The sequence below is a fragment of the Rhipicephalus microplus genome, chromosome 3, assembly GCF_043290135.1.
Source record: "Rhipicephalus microplus isolate Deutch F79 chromosome 3, USDA_Rmic, whole genome shotgun sequence".
NCBI classification, from domain to species: Eukaryota; Metazoa; Arthropoda; class Arachnida; order Ixodida; family Ixodidae; genus Rhipicephalus; species Rhipicephalus microplus.
Window position 1 is genome coordinate 262,957,076 of NC_134702.1, and position 17,544 is coordinate 262,974,619.

Sequence of the window (17,544 nt, forward strand, 5' to 3'; positions counted from 1 at the left end):
GGTATGAAGGCTTCAAGCAGCAGTCCTGGGTGGAGTGGGGCTCCAAGCTCACAGCTGCCTTAGGGCGGACACTCTCCGATCTCTCTTCCACCACCCAGTTCAACCTGACGACAACCGAGGATAAGGCGCAGGAGGGTTTCCGCCTCCAGGTTGCAGTCATGCGTCGCAGTTCACTTGAGCTTTTGGACTCTTTGCCGGCGTCCAATTCAAGTTCAGCTCAGCCAAAGACCACTATCGAAGACGGGCCTCGTGAACCACGTCACTCAAACAACATACCCACACTGAACCATCCCGAATGTGCAGCTGTACCCTGCATAAGCTTTGATGACCTCTTAGTTGAACGCTCCGCAGGGTACACTGAAACAGGCTCTAAGGCAGGCGTTGCTCTTCCGATGCCAGGTTCCACACCGGGACCATTCTCTCGAACTTCCGTGCCAGCAACCAATGCCATTTCCAAGACAGAGCTGTCGGAGCCAACCATGGATAGCAAGGAGATAATCTTGGACCAGTGTGTACCACATCTGCAGTCGTTGGCCGGGCGTGTGAGCTACATAAATGCGTTCCAGGCAGAGAGAGCCAGCGTCGGCCTTTCTGGCAACATGATGTACGATCTTGCCGACCACGACAAGCACGCCCTTCTGACTCCGAACGTACAACCTGAACTTCGCGCAGACCACCATGAAGTCGTCACCATGGAAATCGCCGTGATTGTTCAGGCTATGACCAGCTCGGTCATAACAGCAAGGAAGTTGCGGGCACGTCGCATCATAATTGTGTCTAGTGGCCTGTGAGCGCTCACACTCACTCTCTGTTGCGCAAGCATTTTCCGGCTCGGCTTTCAAATGCGCATAAAAACCATCCCACCCACTCAGATGACATAAACGTCTACTCGGTAAGCAAGGACTGCTCCAACACACCCACTGTCGCCCACCAAATCTCTACACCTTGTTACAGCGTCGTAAAGACAGACCACCAAGGTACAACCAGTTTCATACCCCCGAGTCTTCATCGACCAAGGTGTGAGCTAATGCCAATGCCCAACGTCAACAACGACACTGTGGCCGACCAAGAAAACAAATACAGTCTCAGTGTGCCAAGTCACAGCCTAGACGGGTCCGGCCAATGTGAGGAAGTCAATGCCACCCGCCAGAACTGTTTTCACTAAGTCTTCCGAATACGTCGACCCTTGTACAAGATCAACCGCAGCAACAGAACTTATTCCGCCCGTCGGCAAACGCACTGGAAGCGTCGCAACATGGCCGAGGTTATAGACCGCCGCAACACAAAGTCGTAACCCAGAGTCGCTATCGGCCGAAGTTTACGCCAAACCTCAAAAAAACCTCAGCATCTTAACCGACATTACGAACAACCACGGCAACACATTTAATGTTGGCCACTGGATTTTGCTCCAAAATATTTTCAGACGAAGTTCAAGCGTCGAAGAGTCCGACATCCACGATGCAGCCAACCGCGCCCACATGAAGCACTGTCGGCAGCTCCACGCACTCGCAGTCATGATGGCCGAGTGTGATGAGCACTGATGACTAAGAGCAGCGGAATCGGGGCTCTGGATGCGAGGAGCTAGCTGGAAGAAGCAGAAGAAGACGAAGTACAAAATAGAACAGCTTGCCCGACGAAAGGGTGTTGTGTCTGTCTCGCTCATTACTATATATATATATATATATATATATATATATATATATATATATATATATATTGTAATGACGAAAACCGAAACTGGAACTCTCTCTGGCACAGACTCGCATGCTAGGAAGGAAGAGGAGGAAGACGAAGCAGAATAAGAACAGCCGGCCTGCAGCAAAGGCGTTGTGTCTTATTTCTCGTCCTTACAATGGCGCAGTCGACGAAGAAAACGGCTTACGTCTCGGTTTCGTCATCCAGAACGCCCGCCGACGTGCAGCCGCGGTAAGCGTCGCTTGAGGACGGCGTCAAGCCCTCCTCGGCAGCTGTTTACTGACACCACCGTTCGGGGACGGCGTCAAGGCCTCCTCGCCGTCACGCTTCTTCGCTGATGGGACCCGCAAGGCGTCCGTCGCGGCCAGCATCGATCCCAGCACCGACGGATGGCGTCCAGGCCTCCGTTGTGGTTCCGGGAAACTTGTCCTGGGACGCGACACGTCGCGGCAACCATGCGCACGGGCCTCTCTCACCTAGGGATGGCGTACATGCCTCCTCCATACCTGGCAACCTGTCGGCGCTTCAAGCACCCACCGTGTACGGCGTCGAGGCCTACCCGGCGGCGCAAGACCGCTTCATCTACGCCACAGTACCAGGTCACAACTCATCACACGGGTTCCGCTTGCCTGGGAACGTCGTTGACGCTTCCAGCGCCCTGGAACCCATGTCCACGAATCCGACCACAGCTGGATTTCCAAGGGACGCCGTCCACGCGTCCTTGGTCAAGAATTGTACCACCTCGAATACCGCAGTCACTGTATCCTCCGCAGAGGCGGGCCTTGGCTCTTCGTGCGGATCACACGACAGCGCAGCGGAGCTGCAGCATACCATCGCGCAACTCCGTGTCACGACCAACGCCCTCATAGCGTCGAGTTCCAAGCTATGTCCTGCCATCTTGCCAACATTGTGCGCACTCAATGCCATGTTGGCTGCGGCCGCCGCACAAAACTTCGAGGTAAGCTCGCCCGAGAACCGTCGCAATCTCCGGCGTTCTCTCGCGGAGGTATCGGAGCAAGTGAACTGCTTGGCGGGGGCACATTTCGGAGTTCTGCCCGCCGTCCCGCCATCGCCGATTTCCTTCGCGCTACCGGAATTTCGCGGCTTCCAGGACGACGCCGAGGAATGGGTGGCAACCGTCAACGCTCTCGGAACGACTGAAGAGCAGAAGTGGGACATGGCCATAGATCGCCTGCGGGATGCTGCCGCAGCATGGCACAGGTACGAAGGCGTCAGGCAGCAGTCCTGGGCAGAATGGAGTGCAGCCCTGATTGCCGCTTTCGGACGGATTTCCTGTGACTCCAGCAAGTCCAGCTCGATCTTCCCCGAGGCCGAGGATGGAGCCCAGGCAGCGCCCCGCCTCGAGGCTGCAATCGTTCGTTGCAGCTCGTCAACGGAATGCTGCCAGGAGTTCCCTGCTGCTGACCCTGACCGAAGTGGCTGGAATCCTACACTACAGGTCCCGGACTCTGCATCGGTATTCGACCTGAAAATACCCCCACCAGACCTTCGTCCGGAGATACGGCCCTCGCGCTCGTCGTCTGAGGACATCGAGGCACTCAATCCTATTGTATTAGACACAACTGAACCCTACCAGACCACGATCATGCTCAGCCACGCAGACACTCGGCTACCAAGGAACGTTTCCTTCGAGAAAGCCCAGATACCTAGCTACGCTGAGGCCACTGCCATCGAGAACTTGCCGAGGACCAGCCCTCCTGCTGTTTCCTCCCAGCATACGATGTTTGCACATGACAGTTCGCCAGAAGCCACCGGCTCGACTACGTCTGGGAGTTCTGCTGTGGTATTTATGCCCAACCATGAGCTGCGTCCCATCTCATTTCAAGAAATGGCCCAAACGTCATCATGGCTGCCTCGCAGGGCATCCCGCTGCAGTTCAGTCCACCAGCGACGGTGGGACAAACACCAGCGTTTCCAGGTTACTCTGCGACCTTGCCGGAACAGTCAGGGCCGTCCACCTGAACTGCATTCTACGAGTTGTCAGGAAACGTTGCATCATGGACGAGTTCGACCACGGCGACAAAGTCAAGCCCACCCACCAAAAACTTTACCGCCAGCTCCGCGCGCGCACAGGACCCAGTCTCCATCACGACACGGTGAACGACCCAGACGACATAGCCAGTGTCGGCCGCCGGAGCCAATTTCGACAAACTTCCAGCGTGGTCGAGACCGACCACGACGATGTAGCCAACCTCGCCCACCTGAAGCACTGTCAACTGCTGCAGCTAGCCTTACCTACCAGAACATTGTCGTTTGGCCCAACGACAATGCTAGCAGTCATGGCCGAGTGTAATGACGAAAACCGAAACTGGAACTCTCTCTGGCACAGACTCGCATGCTAGGAAGGAAGAGGAGGAAGACGAAGCAGAATAAGAACAGCCGGCCTGCAGCAAAGGCGTTGTGTCTTATTTCTCGTCCTTACAATATATATATATATATATATATATATATATATATATATATATATATATGTATATATATATATATATATATATATATATATATATATATATATATATATATATATATATATATATATATGTATATATATATATATATATATATTGTCACGGCGTCGTGACGTGGCCGAAGACAGAAGACTTTATGTTTGTTGGATTTAACGGTATATTTAGGCGAGCCTGTGCCCGGTAAACGGAAAGTTCGATTACAATAGCAATCTTGCACAGATAGCAGTGAACGGAGCGTCAGCTATCGATCAACTACTGACAAGCGGCGAAGCGCGTCGGCATTTATACTCTTGCCGTCGAATGTTCAAGCGTTATCGGTGGTGGTGGCGTAGGTTCCAGAATAACCTGTACAGTTCGCAGAGTAGGCGTGATCGTATCGAAATGATCTTCTACAGTCCGGAAGCTTCTCGAAAACTGCAGGCGCGGTTTGCGCTGAGAAACAAAAAAAAACACTATTTCAGTTTGTCAACGCGCATGAAACGGCTTAAGGCGCGCGGCATAGACGACTTCAGGTCGCAATCGGCGTCGTGGAGAGTTCGTGATGCCGTCGGGGACAACCTCGTAATCAAATGGGCCGAGACGTCGAACCACCCAGTACGGCCCGAAAGACCGTCGCAGAAGCTTTTCACTTAGACCACGTCGACGTATCGGCGTCCACACCCAAACACGTTCACCGGGCTGGTATTTCACGAAGCGTCGTCGAAGATTGTAACGGCGGCTGTCGGTCGTCTGTTGATTCTTGATACGGAGACGCGCTAGTTGTCGGGCTTCTTCGGCGAGTTGAAGGTACTCACTCACAACAAGGTTTTCTTCGTCGGTGACGTTGGGTAACATGGCATCGAGAGTCATTGCCGGGCTCTTTCAGTAGACCAATTTGTATGGAGATATCTGCCTCGTCTCCTGCACCCCCGTGTTGTATGCGAAGGTCACGTACGGAAGAATGGCGTCCCACGTCTTGTGTTTGACATCGACGTACATTGCCAGCATGTCGGTGATCGTCTTGTTAAGCCGCCCGGTGAGGTCGTTGGTCACATCAATCTGCTAGAAAGGACGGCAAGGTGGTTCAAGTGGCTGCAGAAGTCCCGCTGGCCTTGTCGGCGGTGCCTTGCGTCGCTGACAGTCCCGGCATATCCTCACATAACGAGTGACGTCGGTGGTAAGACGTGGCCAGTAGTACCTTTTTTTTGTATCCTCACGAGCGTGCGAGAAACACCGAGGTGCCCTGCTGTCGGATCATCGTGCAGGGCCTGCAGGAGTTCTGGTCGCAGAGCTGAAGGCACCACAAGGAGGTACTTGGCTCGAAGCGGTGAAAAGTTTTTCTGTTGGAGAAGACCATTTCGCAGGAAGAACGACGCAAGTGCGCGCTTGAATACCTTGGGGTCTTCGGTGGTCCTGCATTCGGAGTATTCTATTAGGGCCCTAAGTTCCGGGTCGGCCTGCTGTCGTTCAACGAAGGCGTCGGTAGTTATTGTTCACAAGAAGTAGTCGCCATCCGGGTCGTCGGGTGGTGGTTGGTCGACAGGCGCACGAGAGAGACAGTCGGCGTCGGAGTTTTTCTTGCCGGACTTGTAAACGACGGTAACATCATATTCTTGAAGTCTCAGGCTCCATCGTGCGAGACGACCTGAAGGGTCCTTCAAGGTGGCTAGCCAACACAAGGCGTGGTGGTCGCTCACAAATTTGAAGGGCCTGCCGTAGAGGTAGGGGCGAAATTTCGACTTAGCCCAGATGATGGCGAGGCACTCCTTTTCTGTTGTAGAATACTTGGCTTCTGCTTTGGATAGCGATTGGCTGGCGTAACTTATAACCCTTTCAAGTCCGTCAGCCCTCTGCACAAGAATGACGCCAAGACATACGCTGCTTGTGTCAGTGTGTATTTCTGTCTCGGCGAATTCGTCGAAATGGGCAAGTAACGGAGGCGTCTGGAGGCGATGTTTAAGCTCCTGGAAAGCGTGTTCCTGCAGCGTTTCCCACTTGAACTCCACGTCGGCCTTGGTAAGGTTAGTGAGAGGATCGGCGATGTGGGCGAACTTTTTCAAGAACCGCGTATAATAGGCGCACAGGCCCAGAAATAGGCGCACCACCTTCTTGTCAATGGGGGCCGGGAAGTCGGCGATGGTGGCTGTTTTCTGTAGATTGGGAGCAACTTCAGACTTGCCAATAACGTGCCCCAGAAACAAGAGCTCCTCGTACTCAAATCTGCACTTTTCTGGCTTCAGCGTGAGTCCGGACTCCTTGATGGCTTTAAGTACAGCTTCAAGGCGCCGAAGATGCTCGTCAAAACTCGAGGAAAACATGACGACGTCGTCCAAGTACACAAGGCAAGTCTGCCACTTCAATCCTGCCAGTACTGTATCCATAACACGTTGAAAAGTTGCAGGCGCTGAGCAAAGGCCGAAGGGCATCACTTTAAACTTGAAGAGGCCGTCCGGTGTTATAAACTCCGTCTTCTCTTGGTCTTTTTCGTAGACTTCGATTTGCCAATAGCCAGTCTTGAGGTCCATTGACGAATAGTACTTGGCGTTATGGAGCCGATCAAGTGCGTCGTCTATTCGTGGGAGAGGATACACGTCATTTCTTGTGATTTTGTTCAGGCGGCGATAATCGACGCAGAAACGTAGGGTCCCATCCTTTTTCTTCGCTAACACCACGGGCGATGCCCATGAAGTCTTAGACGGCTGGATAATGTCATCCCGCAGCATTTCATCATCTTGTCTCTTCATGGCCTCACGTTCTCGCGTCAAACCCTGTACGGACTCTGACGGAATGGTCTGGCATTTTCTTCGGTTATGATGCGATGTTTCGTGATTGGGGTCTGCCGAATTTTTGATGACGATGAAAAGCAATCTTAGTATTGCAGGAGCAGGGCCTTGAGCTGTTCTTGCTTATAGTTCAGAAGTCTCGGATTGACATCGAAAGCTATGGGAGGCGCTTGGTTCTTCTGAGCAGGCTCCGCAGAATCGGCGAGTGCGAAAGCACTGGTGGCTTCGACAATTTCTTAGATATATGCGACCGTTGTTCCTTTGTTCAATGTTTGTACTCATTGCTGAAATTCGTGAGCATAACCGTTGCTTTGTCTCCCGGCAATTCCTCTTGCGACGCAAATGTTTCGGGTGACTAAAAGATGCTGACTGCCTTCAACGACGCCTTCCAAGTCAGGTGATTTAGGAGCGCCGACTGAAATAATGACGCTTGAGCGAGGTGGAATGGTGACTTGTTCTTCCAGCACATTCAAGGCATGGTTTCCTGACGGCGTGCGCGGTATTAGTGCTTCTTCTGTGGATATTGTTATCGACTTTGTTTTTAGACTGACGACAGCACCATGGAGGCATACGAAGTCTATGCTAAGAATGACATCTCTCGGGCATTGCTGTAGGACTACGAAGTCTGTAGGATGAATACGGCCGTTAATGGTGACTATCGCTGTGCAGATTCCTGCAGGCGTTACGAGATGACCTCCAGCTGTGCGGATTTCAGGGCCTTCCCAAGCTGTCCTAACTTTCTTTAACTTCGCGGCGAACGACCCACTGATGACGGAGTAGTCGGCCCCAGTATCGACGAGAGCGGTCACACTGTGGCCGTCGATAAGAACGTCGAGGTCGCTAGTTCGCCGTCTCGCATTAAATTTAGCGCGTGGCGTCGGGTCATGGCTGCGTCGGCTTGTTCCGTTGCTTCCATGTTGCGTCGTCAGGTCACCTTCGGTAAGTGAGGTTTCGCCGTCAGGGCTTTGCCTGGTTGGCGTTGTGTTCGGAAAGTTCCGTGTCGGCGTCGCCGTCGTCGGAGGATCTTCGGTAGTTCGTCGCACAGCAACCGCACCTCCATCGGTTGCTGCCCTTAGTTTCCCGGATACGGCCTAAGAGACCGGCCCCACTTTGGACCAGAGTACTGCCGGCGGTGCGGTGATGTGCGGCGGCTGGGTGACGGCGAACGCGAAGGCTTCGTGGTGTCCACTGAGTTTCTGTCAGGTAGTCGGCGAAATCACGTGGTCGTTCTCCTGGCATTGGACGCGGTGCATCGATGGCGAAGCCACGCAGTCCCATCTGTCGGTACTGGCAACGGCGGTATGTGTGTCCGGCCTCGCTGCAGTGGTAGCAGAGCGGGCGGTGATCAGGGGTGCGCCAGACGTCAGTCTTCCTCGGTGCACTGTGCTGGGCCGCTGGCGAACGGTATGACGTCGGTGGAGGTGGTGGCGGTGGTGGCGTCTGTCGACGGAAGTGCGATGGGGCGGCATTTTGGCGAGGACGGGGAGGAGCGTTGTGCCACACTGCAGCGGCGTAGCTCATAGCTTCCGGCTCGGGCAGCAGTGCTTGAGCAATTCGGAGCGATTGCCGAACTTCTTCTCGCACAATGTCGGAAATCGAATCCACTTGAGGCTGCGCCGAAGGCAACAGCTTGCACAGCTCTTCCCGCACGATCGCTCGGATCGTTTCACGCAGGTCTTCGGAGTTACTGGCTTGAGCAGCAGCGTATTCTGGAGTCAGGTGACGATTATACTGTCTGGTGCGCATGTTCAGTGTATTTTCGATAGTGGTCGCTTCAGGTACGAATTCTTGGACGGTGTTTTGTGGATTTCTCATCAGTCCCGCGAAGAGCTCTTGTTTGACCCCTCGCATGAGGAAACAAACTTTTTTCTTCTCAGGCCTGTATGGGTCAGCTAGACGGAATAGTCGGGTCATTTCTTCCGTGAAAATGGCGAAATTTACATTTGATAGCTGAACCCGGGTCCCTAATAAATCAGCGGCCCTCTCCTTGTGAGCGACGCTTGCGAACGTTCGCAGGACTGCGCCGCAGAAAACATCCCATGTTCGGAGCGTGGACTCCCGATTTTCGAGCCAGGTCCTTGCGGTGTCTTCCAAATAGAAGAACACACGACGGAGCTTTCGTCATGGTCCCAGTGGTTGAGGGCGGCCACACGGTCGTATGTTTCGCCAGGACTCCAGGTCTTCGAACGATGACCCATGGAAAATTGGTGGTTCCCTGGGTTAATGTATGACCATCGTAGGCTGGGACGCTGCGGTTGTCATTGTCGCTGCAGTCGCAATCATGGCCTTGGTCTTCCACGTCTTGACTTGTAGAAGCCCGTACTCCGGTGGTAGCCGTTGCTGTCGGCGGCTTGTTCGCTGCTCCTGGTTAGCGTCGGTGTCTTCTCCGCGACGTGGGCTGGGTTCACGGCTTGACGGGGGCGTCCGGTACATGAACGAAGCAGCACCTCCACCAGATGTCACGGGGTCGTGACGTGGCCGAAGACAGGAGATTTTATGTTGGGATTTAACTGTTTATTTAGGCGAGCCTGTGCCTGGTAAACGGAATGTTCGATTACAGTAGCAGTGTTGCACAGATAGCAGTGAACGGAGCGTCGGCCGTCGATCAACTACTGACAAGCGGTGAAGCGCGTCGGCATTTACACTCTTACCGTCGAATGTTTTAGCGTTATCGCTGGCGGTGGCGTAGGTTCCAGAATGATCTGTACAGTTCGCAGAGTCGGCGTGATCTTATCCAAATGATCTACTACAGTCCGGAAGCTTCTCGAAAACTGCAGGTGCGGTTTGCGCTGAGAATTGTGTAGTGTTTTGGGACGATAACAAAACTTGTGAAATGAATCGTTGCAATATATATATATATATATATATATATATATATATATATATATATATATATATATATATTGGAAGGAAGTGTATACTGAAGGGCTTGGTTTTCCGTGTTTTGACAATAATATTGAGATCTAACAGACAATAAGGCCAAGGAATGTCTAGGGATAGTTATTACACCAATTGTATTGTAAATGTGAAGAAAGAAAAGTGGGTGAAAAGATGACTGGAACCGATTCCTGCTCACGGCACGTTATCTTTTCACCTACTTTTCTTTCTTCACATTTTCATTACCATTGGTCTAATAACTTTCCCTATACTTTCCTTGGCTTTATTGTCTGCTACATCTAAGTATATATATATATATATATATATATATATATATATATATATATATATGAGAACTAACAGACAGTAATGCCAACGAATGCATAGGGTAATTGATTAGAACAAATGGAATGTCAATAGCAAGATAGAAAAGTGGGTGAAAAAATAACCAGCCGTGAGCAGGACTCGAACCTACGACCTTCGAATAACGCGTTCGACGCTTTAACCACTGATCTATCACAGCAGCCTTCCCTCACCCCACTTTTTTTTGGTTTATATGTAAATTTAGAAGAAGGAGTGTCGGTCATCGCCATCTATAAGCCAAGCGGCTAGTGTGAAACACCCTTTTATGAGCATGTGTGGCGTCACGTAGCAGGTGAACTTATTACGAGTGGGCAGCTGACCAATAGTCCCTCGTATACAACCTAATGACACGAAGTCTGCCAGTACGAGACCCTAGTTAATAAATAATGTAAATAAGTGTATACCTAAGGGCTCGTTTTTCCGTGTTTTGACACAATAATAATGAGAACTAACAGACAGTAATGCCAAGGAATGTATAGGGGAAGTGATTAGAACAAATGCGATTTCAACAAGAAGAAAGAAAAGTGGGTGAAAAAATAACCTCAGGTGGTCGAAATTTTTGGAGCCCTCCACTACGGCGTCTCTCATATTCATATGGTGGTTTTGGGACGTTAAACCCCACAAATCTAATCTGCATTCAAGACATGTCACACCGGACACTGGTGTCATGTTTTTACCATATATTCTTCGCATTATTCGTACGTTATCAAAGAAATCAAAGCAGTTCATCATGGCGCAGTGATGCTTATTTATAATGCTTTTTTGGCGCCAGCCTATGACTATAAAACCTTATCTGTTCGGTATGTTCCACCATTAAAGCATCGCAACCGTTTGCTAACGCATTTCAACACGTTCTACTGCATGAAGCTCCCCCACCCCCACCAATTTCATGTTGGGGCCTCGCATTTCTAATTTTCTCTTCGTGCTAGGCATAACTTGCGAATTACTGGCCCCTACAGCCGCTCTACGACGTCGCGTGTCCTTTCTTCCTCTGTCATGGAGTAACCAGAACGACCTGCCTCTTCCCATAGCCGGTATCTATACTGTCAAACAGCCGTTCAGGTACTAGCATTCTTCATTGAATGGTAACTAACTGAAAAAAAAATAATTGGCATCAGCACATCTGTGTACCTCCCCATCAGGCGTCACTTCATGCGCCGCGGGAGCAAGATCAATGACGCGGGTTCGCATTGAGGATGTGGTGGCTGCGTTCTGATGCAGCCCAAGATCAGAAACGGTGGCGTATATACATTTACGTGCGCATCAAGTAACCACACCACAGTAATTTTTGTCATACTAAAGCGTGTCTCATAACTGTAAAGTGGCTTAGCACTGCAGGCCTCATAAATTATTTTTGAGTGGAATGCTTACATGGTGAATTTAGATTATTAGAAAAAAATGTGTTTCTCATCCTAACATGTTAAAAATTACTTTACGTCACTCGCTAAGTTAGAACTGCACAAAAACACGAAACGCACACGAAACTTTGAAGTATGGAAGGTGCTTAGGTTCTGGAACAACCACAGCCTGCAATCACTAGCTCACTAGCTCATAATCACTAACCATACTTAACCGCTACAAACACACAACCGCAATAAATAAAAAAAACATCTACCCGACCCCTTTTTATCTTTATAATAACGCTATAACTTTGTTTCTTGTACGAAGTATTAATGTTACATTTTATGTGTACGTGTGATGTATGCAGATCTGTATGTATAATGCTTTCGATGTGAATGCCATGTAAAAACACTTGTTGACATGTGTCATATATGCGCTATTGCCATGCAAGGTACCCTCGGCCTTCTTCAAGCCGCTGCGACAGCTTATTGCCCAGGTGTCCCTCCAGATTGTTTTCTGCTAAATAAATTGTAATGAAATGAGGTGAAGTGAAAAATTAACGTTTCACAGCCATTTCACCTACAGCTGAGTCAACTTTGGCCACGTAGTCGCAGCAGGCAAAAAAAAAACGAACTGTTATAAATCTAGCCGCACATTGCTCCACTTGGGTGAAAGATGCATAATATAGAATTTGAAGCCTTCAAAAAGAAAAGGAAAGGGATAAAATACGTATAGTAGTAACCATTGAGGCTGATAAGAAGCTGATAGTTTGCATGGACAGCCACTTCACTTAAACTTCGCCCATAGCGTTCGCTAAACAAATAAAGCCTCATGCTGTGAATCACTCTTCTTCCTCTGCGAAAAATTATGACTGACATGAACGAAAGCACATGTGCCATCTTACTGCCAAAATAGTTTGTTCAAGGAAGCCGCGCTTCCTTTTCCGATATGAATTTTCGTTCTTATCGGTCGCTCACACGCGTTGAGAAAATACCGATATCGTAGGCCTATATCAGAAACAATCTCCACCAGCGTAAATACTGCTACCAGCCCTGTCAAAAAAACTGTATTTGTGTGAAGAAATTAGCGATATCCATCAGAAAGCCATGTCCAGCAGATAGGAAGTGCGAGGGACGCTTCCCGCTTGCCGCCACAGCGTGCGGTGGCGGACGGAAGAGGCGCGGACTCTGGGCCACTCCAGGGTCCGGTGATTGCCGACCGCCAACATCTCTTTCCCTGGGGCCGAAGTAGGTTAGTGTGCTGCCGTGGCTAGGAGAAAGGGCTCTCGGTCACGTGGTAGGCGCGCTATAAGAAGCCCGTCTCGGCGGGCGGTCGCGCGTCTCTGGCGGACACGCTACCCGCAACAGCAGCAACAACAGCTCCTACCGCGCGCGAGAGGCAGTCATGCCAAGCAGCAGCCTCCTGGGAAGCCGCCGGCCGGCCGGGGTCACTGGCACCCATCGGGGTCAGTGCGCTTGGGCGGCCTGGACGGTGCTACTCCTCATGGTCTCTGCAGCCGCAAAGGCGGCCCCGACCACGGTGAGTTCATTTCCTTGGCCCTCGTGTGCGTATGGGGAAGACGTCGAATGCGTGTTCTATGGATGGTGTCAACGCTCGATCAGGTCGGTCTTCATTATCAAGTACGTGAACAGTAGCCGGAGCAAGCTACCTTCACCGTCCGCCCCAGGACTAGAAGAAGAGTGGCCTTGCTTTGTGTGTTGGTGCGCTTGAAATCTGGCAATCTCATCTTACGCCCAGCATCACTAGTCTTCCGTACTACCTTCATTCGCCGCGTCTATCGTGGACTTACTTGATTGTTTACACTGGGTTTACTCATTTTTGCAGTCGTCGTCATAGAAGATGCGGCACTTTCTTGAATGATCTTTGCCCAGCTCAGCACGGAGATCGATGATGCATGTTTGTTTCAAGACACGTCGAGGAATGCTCGTCTCCACTTTTGGGGTCGCATCCTTCAGGCTTCATTGACGTATCCAGCGCGTGCTTCTTCCGTGGCACATCATCGTTATGGCATCAATGAACGAAGCGACGAAGAATTTGGCCACGTGTCGCCAAGCGTCTCTGGTGTGAGTTTATTTATAGCGTCGTGGTGTCTCTAAAAACACCTCTCTTCTTCAGTGGTAGTTTCTCGTAATTGAAAGGAATGACGTCTGGACTTCCCTTTTACACCGTCGGGCAAAGGAATGTTTTTTGTAATGTTTGTTTCTCGACGAATGCTCGTCTCTATTTTTGGGGTCACATCCTTCAGACGTCATTGAAGTATCCAGTGCGTGCTTCTTCCGTGGCGCATCATCATTATGGCATCTATGAACGGAGCGACGAAGAATTTGGCCACGCGTCGCCAAGCGTGTCTGGTGTGAGGGTTTATAGCGCCGTGGTGTCTCTAAGAACGCCTCTCTTCTTAAGTGGGTGGTTTCTCGTAATTGAAAGGAATGACGTCTGGACTTCCCTTTTACATCGTCTGGCAAAGGAATGTTTTTTTTTGTGGTGTCAAAAATATCAACATCTTATTCATTCAAAAAAAGTGCCACTTGACACAACAGAGCTTCGCAATGCACTGCTAAATATTATTTCATAGGGAAACATTTTCTATTTTGGGGAAGACAGTGTCGAGCAACCAATAACGCCTATTATGGCATTTCTATGATAGAATATTCAGAATGGCCTTCGCATTTCGGTAGCCTGTGCTCTGTAAATTCATTCTGGCTCAGTGCAGAAATACGCTTGACGTGTGTCTTCTGAAATACTAAGGCAGAATACAATGAGAGTGTTTTCATGGCTGTGTAGCATCCTTGTCTTGTTTTGATAGTTCAATACTTGTGGTCTTGGCAGTTTCTCTTTCATGATAGGAGCTTACTGAGCTTCTACAAAAACAATTATATTTCATTGCACTCTTCCAGAGTTGTTCTGGCTTTATTTATATTTTTATTACCATCACAAATTCAAAGTGGGAGAAGCGGCATCTGAAAGTCAACAAAAAGCAATGAAATACGCAGTGCGTTTAGGTATATACTGAAAATATAGTTGCGAGTATTTCATTTTAACCAATCACGTAATATGAACAGTGTGCGCACCCAAATAAAATGACATGACAGTATAGAACAGAAGCCGCTTGTACAGTGTCTAGTAATTCAAACTTCGAGAAACGTTATGTGATCTTCACTCAATGTCAGCGGAAAAGTCCTTTCAAGTGCTCATAATTTAGTTGTGCTGAATAGGAAAGATGAGTTCTCGCGTTTAAAAAAATACTGCACAAGCCGAGATAATAAGATTGGCGGTTGAAAAAAGTACTAATGCTTCTGAGTGCTGATTGAAGCTCAGCCAATCAAGTACTCTTCCTGATCTACTGTGCATGAAAATTGATAGTTTAAAAAGACAGCCAGGCTTGCACACAATTCGCAGCACAGTCACAGTGAAAGCAGGGAAAGCGGTCTTTCTAGAGCCTTTCATAAACCCTTTGTGTGACTACAACATGTACACTTGCAGGCTAACAACTACGCAAAAAAAAAACATATTTTTGTGTTGTAGGAAACATTTATTATGTCATTCTTCATTGTTCTTTGAAGAAGCAAGGTAGCCGCTGCACACTTGGGAGGAGTTATGTGATTTTTGTTTATTCTGTGGCTGACGACGTTGAAGAATTACACCTGAAGTTTCTGTAATTGGTTAGAGCAATTGACGACCCACTCGTCACGGTAAAAAAAAAACTGACGTAGCTCGTATGTAGAACACCGGGACGGCACGCAGAAGGCTCCATTCTTTCCTCCACACTTTTTATTGAGCTTTTTTTTTATTTTCGCGCGATAGTGATTAGTACGGACACTGGCGGCAGCCGGCAACAACGTCCCCAGCAACGACAGTCATTGTGATATCATAAGAGGTTTTGCTCAAAAAGAGAGATCGCCGGAAATCAGATTACTATAAAGTAAAAATGGTGGTGAGTAGGCATCTATGCATGCATGAAAAAAATCGCAGCATAACCACCGAGTGAATATTGATGAGTGGGCCGGAACTTCGGAGGGTTTTATCGGTAAACAGTAAATCGTCCGTCCACCCGCTGGCCGCGTTGGTGCATCCGTCCATCCGTTCATCTCTGTCTTTCCACCTGTCTGTCTATCGGTCCATCCATCCGTCCGTCTCTCTGTCTGTCCATATGTCCGTCTGTCCATACATCTAGTGAACACTCAACGTACCGCCATCTCGCAGCTTTTCATCATATTATCATCATTAAAGTTACTGTATGTGCTACCTTTAGGTAGCAGAGTTGCGTCACTGTTTTCCGGGCGCCGCTCGCTCCGCCTACATGAGTTCAGCGCCCCTATTCGCCGAGCGCCATCACGTGGTCATAAGTGGTTTAAATGCACTGCGGAAAAGCCAACGCTATGATGATTCCGGGCAGATCAAGCGTGGTTGGCATCGGCTGTTGTTTCACATCAGCTGTCGCGAGCCGCGATTGTAATACGAGCACAATAGAGAGCCGTGCGTAATATGGGCGTCACATGGTACCCTCGATTGCTGTACAGCTCGATTCAGTTGAAGGCGATACAACTACATTTGGCTCCCTCACACAGTTAACAAATGAGTCCGACATGATGAAAAAATTTGTTCCCTAACTGGTTCGATTGCATTCAAAAGTGCAAAAATAATTTCATACTTGTAAATGGGAAAAACAGCGGAAAAGGCGAAGCTAGTGTAACCAACCATCAATATGTATCTCACTGGTTCAACAAGCTACGCAGTTTGTTTTATTATTCCATACCAAGAATGTAGGCATCAAATCAAGGCTTCTAGGTGTGAACGGAGCAACTGAGTTTCTCTCATACTTTAATAAATATAAAGAAAGCGAAAAAGTAAATAAAGCAACACTAGTACCTTAATCCCTCAATATTGAGAGACTATGTAGCACTCTGAAGCGCGAGCGTTGCTCCTACGCGGATGGTGAGTGGCTTTCCCGCAAGACATTTGAACTCAAGATGGCGTACCTTGGCGCAACTCTGCTACCTAGAGGTAGCATATATAGTAACTCTAATCATCATATAGAAGTACCACCATCTAGCGGACAATCCAAAAACTAAACAGGAGGTGGCTACCTAGAACTACATACATCGAGGACGCACGACCCATGGCTTCAGGGCTTTAGCCCTTAGAACAAACACAAAAATGACCGGAGAAACTGAGCAAAAGACGAAGAACGAGCGCTGTCTAAGGACCCATGTCCTTTTTTCACTAAGTGTTCTCCGTTCTTTTTGCGCCTGCTTTGAAGAGTACTCAGAATCCTAATACTTCTAAAATCACGAGTTTTAAGTGAATTCTGGCAATGGGTTGATTGCATATATGTCCTTAAAATTGGCAGTCATGCCTTAGGGATAAATAGTTCGGCACAAATGATTACTTTTTGTAGAACATTTGAAGCTCTACTATAATTTGCACGTATCACGTGAGGCGTTCGAAATGCGAGAAAGATTAGATGCTGCTATTTACTTTTGTAATGAGTAGAAATTGCCTGCGCGGGCATGCATGCTGAGGAGCTTATAGGCTGTTGCCATTCACGCCTATGGTTTCAGCGGCCCTTGGCAAAATTATCTTCACAAAGAGGAAACGCTAGCCGCTAGCCGAAATTAAACTTGAAAGGGGTACCCCAGGCCTTGTCGCGCGGCTTGTGAGAATCACAAAATAACCACGAAGAATAGTTGAGACGCCGTTGTTGGATATGCGCAAAGAAGCATCCGTTAATGTTTGAGCCTTAGGTTAACGTAGCACGTGCTATATGAATAATTGATTGATATGTGGGGTTTGACGTCCCAAAACCACCATATGATTATGAGAGACGCCGGGCTCCGGAAGCTTCGACCACCTGCGGTTCTTTAACGTGCACCCAAATATGAGCACAAGGGCCTACAACATTTCCGCCTCCTTTGGAAATGCAGCCGCTGCAGCCGGGATTCGAACCCGCGACCTGCGAGTCAACAGCCGAGTACCTTAACCACTAGACCACCTCG

General features: G+C 49.2%; 2 protein-coding genes across 2 annotated transcripts in view; one reads left to right on the top strand and one right to left on the bottom strand.

Moving 5' to 3' along the window:
• The window catches only part of LOC119168408 (uncharacterized), a 626,194-nt gene that overhangs the window by 118,988 nt on the left and 489,662 nt on the right, over positions 1–17,544 (bottom strand). The window lies entirely within an intron of this gene.
• LOC119168430 (uncharacterized) overlaps positions 12,864–17,544 on the top strand; it is a 39,496-nt gene continuing 34,815 nt past the window's right edge. The window contains exon 1 of the mRNA XM_075890978.1: positions 12,864–13,066. Within this exon, the coding sequence (XP_075747093.1) occupies positions 12,932–13,066 (135 nt within the window). The 5' untranslated portion in view covers positions 12,864–12,931. The remainder of the gene's footprint in view (positions 13,067–17,544) is intronic.